Source organism: Schistocerca cancellata, chromosome 3 (genome assembly GCF_023864275.1).
Source record: "Schistocerca cancellata isolate TAMUIC-IGC-003103 chromosome 3, iqSchCanc2.1, whole genome shotgun sequence".
NCBI classification, from domain to species: Eukaryota; Metazoa; Arthropoda; class Insecta; order Orthoptera; family Acrididae; genus Schistocerca; species Schistocerca cancellata.
Genome location: NC_064628.1, coordinates 815,362,866 through 815,373,824, shown reverse-complemented (window position 1 = coordinate 815,373,824; position 10,959 = coordinate 815,362,866). Strand labels below are relative to the sequence as shown.

Here is a 10,959-nt window from a genome sequence, read left to right as displayed (position 1 = left end):
TGTTACTACCATAATATTGTTAGCCCCCCTTTTAGCATTCTCTATGAATTCACTTCCTTAGCACTGTCATTATCTGTGTATTTCTGTGCACTTGTCATTTGAACATGTAAGGCCTGTGTACTGCGATTATCTCAGCAGTTAATATTAAATAGTCTCATTTTTGCACATTTCTGAATTTATTGCTTAACGTTTTCTTCGTTTATTGGCACATTTTTGTTGATTGCATAAAATCTTTAGGAAAATCATGAACGGTATGAAATACAGTTAGCCCTCATAACTTTCCCTGCAACATTCATTACTACTTTGCAGTGAAGTTCATCTCATTTTTGTTTCAGTATGTTAGAATTCTTCACAGTTTCATATTACTTCTGGTCTGTTCATTCCTGTTCAATTTGTTCATTGAGAATATTGTTTGCATATGAGGAATTTTTTGATTGTGTAGTTTGATGTACAGTGCATGATTATTGTTATTAAGAATTCAGTGTTTTCTTTGTAGAGTGGCTTCGCAGATGTGCAATAAAGCTTTTAACAACTTTGTTGGTGTGGCTATTATCTGCAGCAAGTATATAAATATTCAGTTTCATAAACTGAAATGCCTTTCTCTTGATCCAGTCTGTATTTATTCATGTTCCAGACACTGCTTACCTTAAAGCATCATCAGCAGATTTAATTGCAAAGAATATAGTTTTTTTATATGCGATACAGATAGATTAATGATGTAAAAATTATGATGTGAAATGTTTTCTAATCTAGAAGTATCGTGTATTAAGAAAACTGTATTATTCCCAATTAAATACACTGAAGATCTGTTAACGTAAAGAGCGAAATGTGTCTAGAACATAGATAAATATAGGTTGCAGAAAGAAGGTGTTTCAATTTACAGAATGCATAAAGCTTTTGTTTACTGACTTAAGTGATCGTTGTTACTTACAAAAAATGTGTGCTTAATATAGAAAAGATTGTACATATCCATTTGTGTATTAAAGCATGCAAATAGATCTCTCTCTCTCTCTCTCTCTCTCTCTCTCTCTCTCTCTCTCTCTCTCTCTGCATGCGTGTTTTGATCCACTCCTCCTGTAGGAATAATTTTTCATGCAAAATGGAGCCACTTAGTATGGAATGTTACACTCGCAGTAAGTTAGTAAGATCTACCTGCTAATAGCAGTAAAGTTGTATGTATGTATCCAGTTAATCATAGCATGCACTTGTTCTGGAGAATGTCACCATTTTGCTTTGCTATTTCGAACATCATCTTGGTGCTGATGAGGTATCCATATCTGTAGCATAATGTGCATTGAAAGATAAAAGAAAAAAAAAATATGGTTTAGAAATTATACAATGTATTGAAAACTTTTGACTTATTTGTTGTATATAAAAATCATCAAATACCTGGCCCTGATAAAGTTTGGTTTGATTTCTGATACTGGTGTACATAAATTTTTAGTGTCAGTCATTAAGTTGATACTCCTTTCAGTACAAGAGTCATTGTTTTTAACAAACAGGTCTTTTATATACCACTTTTGTCATCTTATTATTGAGAGACATGCAATTGTTTTAAAAATGCTTAACTGGTTTCAGCAAAATGTTCAGAGTAAACACAGAAACCCTATAGTCTGATATCCTTCATATACACTCACATTCTTGTTTTACTTACAAAATGTAAAAAAAATGCTTCAATGTATTTTAACCACCTCGTATTCTCTTCTTCTCTTAAAGTGCCTGGGCTGGCAGTATTAGTGTTGGTTGTGGCTGTGGTGCTGGCCACTCTGGGCCTGGTGACGTGCGTCGTGAGCCACTACCGAACGACTGGCGGTGGCCTGGGGGGGCGCGCGCGCTCCTGGCACAAGAGTGAGCCACCGCCCCCCGCCCCCGCCGGCCCACCTGTACCTCCACCTGCCCCCGTAAGTATGGTAATGTACTGACTCAAACATTTATGTAGTGGCAGTATATTTATTTTGCCTTGTAAAATGTACGAAGTTCTTTCCTCCTGAAACAAGCAACTTTTATGGTGTAAAAGGAAACAATTTTTTGTGTCCAGAAAGAGATTTTCACTCTGCAGCAGAGTGTGCACTGATATGAAACTTCCTGGCAGATTAAAACTGTGTGCTGAACGAGACTCGAACTTGAGACCTTTGCCTTTCGCGGGCAAGTGCTCTACCATCTGAGCTACCCAAGCACGACTCACGCCCCATCCTCACAGCTTTACTTCTGCCAGTATCTTGTCTCCTACCTTCAAAACTTTACAGAAGCTCCCCTGTGAACTGTAGGAGAGCTTCTGTAAAGTTTGGAAGGTAGGAGATGAGATACTGGCAGAAGTAGTTGTGATTGTGGTGGAAAAACAAGAAAACTATCTTTGCATCACACACAGTCATGACAAGACAGATGCCAAACTTAGATTCGCAGATGCTGGTAGAAAGAAAGTCACTCCAAGACCGCAATTAAGACACATTCAAAATGCAGAGAAGGATTGTTAATTAACAGTGCATTAAAAGTTAAGATTAAAATTCAAAAGTTCTATGCAAGTAGAAACAAACTAAAGATAAAGTAACAGGTGTATCACTGTCCTTAGCCTCAACTGTTGTTGATACATTTACTTTTAACTTCAGTTAAATTCTGCAACAGTTCATGTAGACAGGATGTACAGCAGACTTTACATATTGTATCAAAGCAGCTAAAATTTGAATTGTGGTGGGTAAGAAAAAGAAAGATTTGGATGCAGTCTTTTCATTATTAGACAAGAGAAACATATTCCGTACAGACAGATTAGAACATTAGTGATTAATAGATTTATAATTCAATTTTTCCTTTCTTTTAGAAATGAGAAAACTACTTCCTTTTGTTATATGTAAATCATTCACCTTTATATGTCCAAGAAGCAGGAATAATTCTTTTTCCTGTTCATGCAGGTATTATAATTGAGTCTTTTGGAGAAAATTCAACATTTGAAAATGTAAATAAAATTACCTTGAAAAATTAATAACTAGTTCTTTGCAAATGGATTGTCTTTACACATAGATAAGGCACACTATATACCGTTGTTTACTGTATGCCTGACCACACCATTAGAAATAAATGAAACAATGTTCTGAATTCTCGGATTTGTATATCATTGATAAGAACCTAAACCAGTAATCACATATCACAGATCATTTACAAGATTTAAGCTGTGAAACTTTTATGCTACTGGTATCAGATATTGGAGAGGAAAATATCATCAAATTGACTTGCTTTTCCAATTGTCTTATGGTGGCAAATTTTGGGGTAATCTGTCATTGAAGGAAAAGAAGTGTTTGTTGCACCGTAGCATGTAATAACAATAATTTATGGTGTGGACTCTAGAACCTCTTTTTGGTTCTTTAAATAGTTGTGAATACTAACAACCTCCTTTACAAAGTATGTTGTCAGCACCCAGTCACAGTTTTAAAATAGCAGCTACATTTATAATTATAATATTAGAAGGAGAAATAACTTCCTCAACCTTAGGGTGGTACAGAAAAGAATGATGTTTTAGCCATAAAAATCTTTGGTCACCTACCCAGTGATGTAAAGAATGTAGTAAATAATAAAATAACGTTCAAACACAAATTAAAATTTTATATCCTGAGCAATGTCCACACTACCATATTTTCGCTGAGGAAGTGTAAAATAATTAAAAATTTACTCATTCCACATCATAGTGAGAGGTCTGCAGAATGAGCAGCCAACTAAACGAAACTACACTAGTGAAGAATGTTATAGTGCTGGAAGCAAAACAAACTATAAATACGAGGGCTACCCACAAAGTACATTACATTTTGGAATTAAAAATAAATAAAGTGTTGGAAATTTTTTTTATTATATACAGATGAAAGCCACACTTAAATACTACTTTTCTATATAGTTGCCATTTAAATTAAGGCACTTATCGTAGCGATGGACGAGCTTGGAAATTCCTTCATCGTAAAATTCGGCCGCCTGCACCTTCAACCACGTGGTTACCTCTTTTGGGACAGAAAAGGTGTGATTTTTGTGGATTTCCTGGAAAGAGTCACTACAATAAACTCTCAAAGGTATTGCCAAACTCTGCACAACCTCAGAAGAGAGCAATACAAAACAAGCGCAGGGGAAAGTTGGGCTCAAAGATCTTGCTGATTCACGACAATGCCCGGGCCCACATGGCAAATGCCACTCGTGAGGTTCTCGAATCTTTTAAGTGGGAGTTGTTTCCTCATCCGCCGTACAGTCCCGACCTGGCACCGAGCGACTTCCACTTATTCCCAGCAATGAAGAAGTGGTTGGCTATGCAGCGTTTTGATGACGACGCACAGATTCAAGAAGAGGTAACCACGTGGTTGAAGGCGCAGGCAGCCGAATTTTACGACGAAGAAATTTCCGAGCTCGTCCATTGCTACGATAAGAGCCTTAATTTAAATGGCAACTATGTAGAAAAGTAGAATTTAAGTGTGGCTTTCATCTGTATATAATTAAAAAAATTTCCAATACTTTATTTATTTTTAATTCCAAAACGTAATGTACTGTGTGGATAGCCCTCGTGATATAGACAGTAAAATGACAGATTGCACCATGCACATCTCAGAAGCAGAAGTTTATTTTGAGTAAATGGCTTAGTTGTAGACGAAGAGCAGGCTGTAAAATGCTGTCATCAAGATTAGGTGTGAATAACTTGCTTTCATTACTGCAAAGCACAACACATATAGTAAATATTTTGAGGGAGGAATGCATGGGACAGTACTGCTCTGGTAGGAAGATGTTTGGATATAAATGAGGAAAAGAAAAAATATATAAAAATCATTTTCTTGAAGTGTTAGTGCAAGTTAGCAGACTGGAGCTTGCATATTAGAACACAAGACAGTGTGAAGCAGTATAGCAGAAAGTTGTTTTAAGGATAACTGAAGTACACAAATAAAGTGGAATTGCACATATAAGTGCTAAAAATGTACTTAGCTTTGTGGTTAGAAAAAATCATTATTTTAGTGTCATGTTACTTTGTGTGTCATGTTGTTGGTATTTCTACAGCAGTTATTAGAATTTTTAGTTTAGTAAATAAAGCTCACATGCACAGTAAAAAAACTTCTTGTCATGAGATGAATGCAGATTTTCAAAGGTGATATTAGAGTAAGCTACCTTGTTATGTGAAAACAGGTGACCCGAAGCCTCTTACTTTGTTTTGATAAATGTGTTATGCTTATACTTAAAGTGAAGGATTGTCTCTCACACATCAGATGACATCAGTAAATGAAAATTAAAAAACGGAAAGTCGAGGATGGATTAACAATAATATTCTGAAAAGTGTAGTTGCTTCTCACCCCATAGAGGCAACGTTGAGTCACAGACAGGCACAGTGAAAAGACTACTAAGCACTTAAGCTTTTGGCCAAAAAGCCTTCTTCGGAAATAGAAAGCACGCACGTATTGACACATGTACAACTTGCGTGCACATGGCCATTAGACTCCGGCCACTGTGGTTGTGTGCTTTCTGTTTCCAAAGAAGACCTTTTGGTCAAAAGTGTAAATTAGTGATCTTATCATTGTGCCTGTCTGTGACTCAGCACCTCTTCTGTGGAGTGAGTAGCAGTCTACCCTTTTCTTAATAAGTGGTTATTAGTGAGAACTTGTTTTAGTTATCATCAAAAGCTCTCAGATTCACCCAGTTGTGTCTTAAATATAAAATAATGTTGCATTTGTCAAAAATTGGTAAAATTAAATATGTAAGTGATTTTTAAGTAACAAGGATTGCATTGTCTTGCAGATGGTGGTGGGGATGGAACGGTTGAGCCGCGAGCTGCGGGACAGACAGGTACGCCTCCACTCAGTCAGTACAGACTTGGAATTGGGACTGCCACCAAATATTGCCTTGCCAGATGGGGAGGAACTCCCTTATGGCAGTTCGACACGACTGAAAATTCGGGACCCGGAGCAGGTCAGTAGAGCAAATACTACATGCAATACGAAACCACTACATTTTATCATTGAAAATCATACATTAAAGCAATTGCTGATCTATCTTGTTTTTAGCCTGTAAAGTAATGTCAGATTTCGTTATTGTATGTGTGGGTCCACAGCTGCTACAAAGTTACTGAGGAAAGTCATCCTGCATTGGTTTTCTATTTCAAAAACAAAAACATTTTATTTCATGATTTTGCACAGTTAGCTAATTTTGCCCCGTTTGGGAATTTTCAAGCTACCAGAACTGAAACAAATGGCAAAAGTTACAGCAGCTTCAAGATTAGATAGATAGTCACAAATATACATAAAAACTTGTTACACACACCTGTCACATTAAAACGCTACAGTCACACATCTCGTCCACAAATTAGTGTGCAGAAACAGCCTTCTAATGGTATCCCTAATAAAACTAACTTGTGAATGTGATGGTAATCGGCACAACCTCCATACACATCACTAGTTGCCCAATTGACAATTTGTGACGTATCTGTATTTATGTTGTATTTTGGCTGGTTTCTTGCTCACTCAGACATGTAATAAGAAATTTTTACATTCCTGGGACACCATCAAAAATTTTTAAAGCTTCACCTGTCTCTGATACAGCACGTTTCACACAAGAGATTTTCTGCATAACTTTTACTTTAGGTTAGGCATATGTAGTAATTCTTTTGAGTGACTGTTTATTCCTTTTGTTTAAGCAATTTTTATACCTCTGACAACACAATCATGCAATTAAATCTATTGACATTTGATTGTTAGTTGTTTACTATGTCGAGCAATTTTATTTGACATGTGAACTAAGAGACTTTGATGTGATTTATGCTGGCATGGCAACAAAGACCTGCATAGGGTTGGATTTTATAATTTTACATATGGAATTCACATCTGTGAAAGTAAGTTGTAATGTCATTTGAGTTAAGCAACTACAGTTTTTTGCTGTCATGGAGGCATATAATTTTTTTGTGTACATTTATGAATTTTTCTATCCCTGAAGCTTCTGTAACTTCTGTCATTTGTTTCACTACCAAGTAGGTTGGAAATTCCTAATGGTGCAAAATTAGCAAATAACACAAAAGCATTAAATAAAGTGTTTATTTCAAAAATAAAAACAGCATCTGCAGGACAATGACTTCCTTCAATAAATGTCAAATTTGAAATGTTTGAAGATCGTGCAGTTAACATTAACTGAATAAGTTTAAGAACAGCAGTTTGCTTAAGACTGCTGGTTCCATTACATACAGTTTAACAAGCAGAAACTTATCAGAATTTTGATTGGTGTCTTTCTGTGTGATTTGGCAGGTATCTCATTGTGACTATGGTAATTTAAGTTAATAGTGAATGACAAGTAAATATTTAAAAAGCAGTTTTATTTTTAGGTATTTTTCTAATATTTCTATTTTTGTATTTTCTTATTTCTATTGTTGCTGTTCTGTTTTCATTTAGTGTTATTTTTTTGCTTGTATTTTCACATATCAGCTGAAATGTGAAATTTTACTGTGATCAAAATGCTGCATATTATTTAGGTGATAACAGTTGTTACCATGTGCTGTCAAATTTAGTCAGAAATCATGAAAATAATTGTAGTTTTGTTCAAAATGCTCATGGTTGGAGAGTTTTCCCAAGAGCCTTGTTTACATAAATATTTATAAATTCTGTATTTCTGAGGACCACTTTTACAAATGTGCTAGTGGAAAGAGTAAATGTTAAGTTTAAAGAGTGTTAAGTTTATCAACATACTATATGCATATTAGATTTTCAGAATAGTAACAGACAAAAATCTGGACTCTAGTTACAAATTTTTTCAAATATTTCTGAACTTTTTCTCTCTGTTGTTCATAGATTGTGTAGTACAGGTTGACTTTGTTGTACACAGATTCGTTATCTGCTTTTTCGTACACACATGATTTTAGTTTTAAGTCATGTGCTGCCATCTGTTCACTGTACACGGAAGTGTTACTGTGTCAGCGATTTCAACAAGTGTCTTCTCTCATGTTTGTCGAGACATATCATCTTATGAGGTCAGTAGAGCTGTGAAGTTGCACTTGACAGTGTATGTTTTTAAAATGTTAGGTAAATGGAAAGAAAGTGTGCCCATTGAGAGAAAGAAGTATGTACAAAAGCTGTATTCATTAGAAAAAAGATGTTTTGCATCACTATGGGATAGGTGACCATATTGTGGACATTCCATGTGCTTTTGGACTTTGTGAATCCACTGTGCGAATTGTTTGTGACATCGTGGAATCAGTTTGAAAATTTGCTTAATGCTTAATTGATTTGAGTGTGATTAGAGAGACCAAATCTTGGAGGTGAAGGAAAGAATGGAAAAGAAATTAAGCCATTGGATTGAACACCCCTACCATGTCTCTCCCTGCAGCTGGTATTCAAGTCAAAGCCAAGAGCTTACAAGCAGATTTAACAGAAGATGATGATACAGCACCTTTCTTGGCCAGTCCAGGTTGATTTGATCACTTCCAGCTTTGTTGGCTTTTGCAACATTAAAATGACAGGAGAGAGCGCAGCTGCGGCAGACAGATATGGAGCCGAGGAATTTAAAAAGGTGTTTAAAGAAACAGGGCAGAAAAAGGCTATACTGCAAAGGAGGTATTCAATCTTGATGAAACAGGTTTACTTTGGAAATGAATGTCAAGCCACACCTTCGTTTCTACTGAAGAGAAAACACCTGGATCTAAGACTGCCAAAGACTGATGTCTCCTTCTTTTTGGAGGAAATGCTGCAGGGAATTACAAATTAAAACCCTTTATGATATATCACTCTTAAAACCCTATGGCATGCAAGGGTTGGGTCAGGAGCAGGCTGAGATTTCATTGGACATGGAAAAATGATTTAGTGTATTACTGTGTTTTAGCATATAAATTTAGCATTTGGAGATATCGTAATGGTTATCTTTGGTAAAAATACCAAGATACTGTGCTACTTTAAAATTAATATGCGGATAGATGAGAACTTAACCCATATTTTACGTATAAAGTGACTCAATTTTCATGAATCTGGTATGCACGAAAGTTCCACAGAATGTAACAATTGCAAATAACAAGATTTACCTTTACTTCTATGTAAATGAAAGCTTTTTCTCTTGTATACACCTGTTAAGTTTTCATGTATGCTGGAAACGCTAAAATCGATACCAGTGAAGAAACAAACACTATATGCCTTTTGGGTTCAGAGTTTGAATTTCTCATAGCCAAATGACCACTTTACAAAAAAAAAGTTCCAGCAGAACACACAACTTGTGAGAACAAAAGATTTTGAATGTAATTTTTTAATACTTTGTTCTGTATAACGCATTAGTTCAATAATGTGAGGTGTACAGTTTAAGCATTTCTGTTTACAGGAGAGTGAAATCTACCAAAAGTGCATCCGGCCGCCTCCAAACCGAACAGTGTTCGATGGGGAATCGCCACCCCCTTATCGGTCAAGCTCGACAGGTCTCCTCGGAGGTGGTGGGGACTGGGCGTCTACGCATGTCGTACGATGCCATAGCTTGTCATCGGCAGGTTTGCCATGTACCACACCTGCTGTTGTGGTTCCATCCACCGCGTCTGCTGTGGCCACCCGTGCACGGCGACTTTCTGCCTTCTCAGACTCGCCCGTCCCCGTTGCTGTGTCCGATCTGACACTGGTGCCCTGCCGGACCGAAGGCCGGCGGACTCCGCCAGGGGGCCCAGCGCAGTAGTCTGCATCGACAGTGTGCTGTCATGTGTGTCATGTTTCGGGATTGTGTGCAGTGTGTGAATGGGTCATCTGACACTGATGCGTGTAAAAATATATATATGTGTATGTATATGTATAGATTTAGCTATCGTTTGAGATCTCAAGGAGGATGTAATTCTGAAGGTGACCGATGTGCAAGAGTGTAATTGATGAACATGTGTAACATTGTTGAGAGTAGTAGCTGCATTTGACGATGTACTGGGATACATTACTTTGTGATAATAATATATAGTTTGTGGGCTGGTCAGCACACATTACACATGTGATTCGATAAATCGTGTGTTATTACAATGCATTTTTGTTTTTTTATTAACCTGATTATACACCATTCCCCATACAGACCTCAAAAAGTTAAAAATGCTCTGCAATATTCATCTGAGAGAAATTAATTTTGCGGGGCTTCATACCCTAATGTACCTGTGTTTTAAGTTTAATATATATAATATATTGAATGTCAGTTCTTGCTGTAAAATGTATTTCTGAAGCAGAGCTGCTTGGAACTATAACTTTGAATAACTGAATGACTCAAGAAATTTCAGACTAAAATGAAATAAATAAATGAATGAATAAATCTTGTGCAATTACTTTTCTATGTTTGTTGAAAGAAGAATTTTGACTCATCAACAGCTTTGCAGAGATAGTCGTAAGTTTTTCTGACTTTTTTTTTCTTTTTTCTCATTGGCATGAACTGACAAAACTACCTCACTGAAAGCAATTTTTATTTAGAATATCGTAAGAGTAAGATGCAGGTTACAACAAAACAGCAGTGTAATACCAGTATTCATTGACAGCAGACAACATATATAAATTACCTTTCTTTTGAATATGGCCACCATACTACAACCTGGAATGGAGAGGTTTGTGGTCCTGATTATTTAAACATCTGTTATCATGCTAAAACATTGTTCCACCGTACAAATTCAGAAGTTGTCATTTTCACAAGAAAAGAAAAGCAGACTGCTAACAGAGACATATTCTGTTATATCAAAAGAATAATTCACTATAAAGAATTGTAGAATTGCAAGGAGACAGAATGGTTAGGCAGCACTTTAGAAGACAAAACTAACACGTTGACTGCCTTGGGGCCACTGGCTGCCACAACAGGACTACATGCCTGACGCTGTGTGACCGCCAACAGCCACAGCAAATCCTCGTGCACAACGCCATGTGCCTGGCTTGGCCTGTGGTGAAACATCAGTCACTGAGCATGCAGCAGCCAACACATTAACAGTACTGCTGAAAATCTAGAAAGAAAAACTTTCAGATCCTTACCCAAGAGAGG

At 36.6% G+C, this 10,959-nt stretch overlaps 1 protein-coding gene across 5 annotated transcripts in view; it reads left to right on the top strand.

The window, feature by feature from the left end:
• LOC126175877 (protein TMEPAI-like) overlaps positions 1 to 9,970 on the top strand; it is a 190,678-nt gene extending 180,708 nt beyond the window's left edge. For 4 of the 5 annotated variants that reach the window (XM_049922917.1, XM_049922916.1, XM_049922914.1 and 1 more), the window contains 3 exons: positions 1,717 to 1,910; positions 5,749 to 5,919; positions 9,298 to 9,970. In XM_049922917.1, coding sequence (XP_049778874.1) covers positions 1,717 to 1,910; positions 5,749 to 5,919; positions 9,298 to 9,639 — 707 coding nt within the window. In that variant the 3' untranslated portion in view covers positions 9,640 to 9,970. The remainder of the gene's footprint in view (positions 1 to 1,716; positions 1,911 to 5,748; positions 5,920 to 9,297) is intronic. The other variant, XM_049922915.1, reaches the window with a different exon arrangement.
• Positions 9,971 to 10,959: the final 989 nt, after the last annotated feature.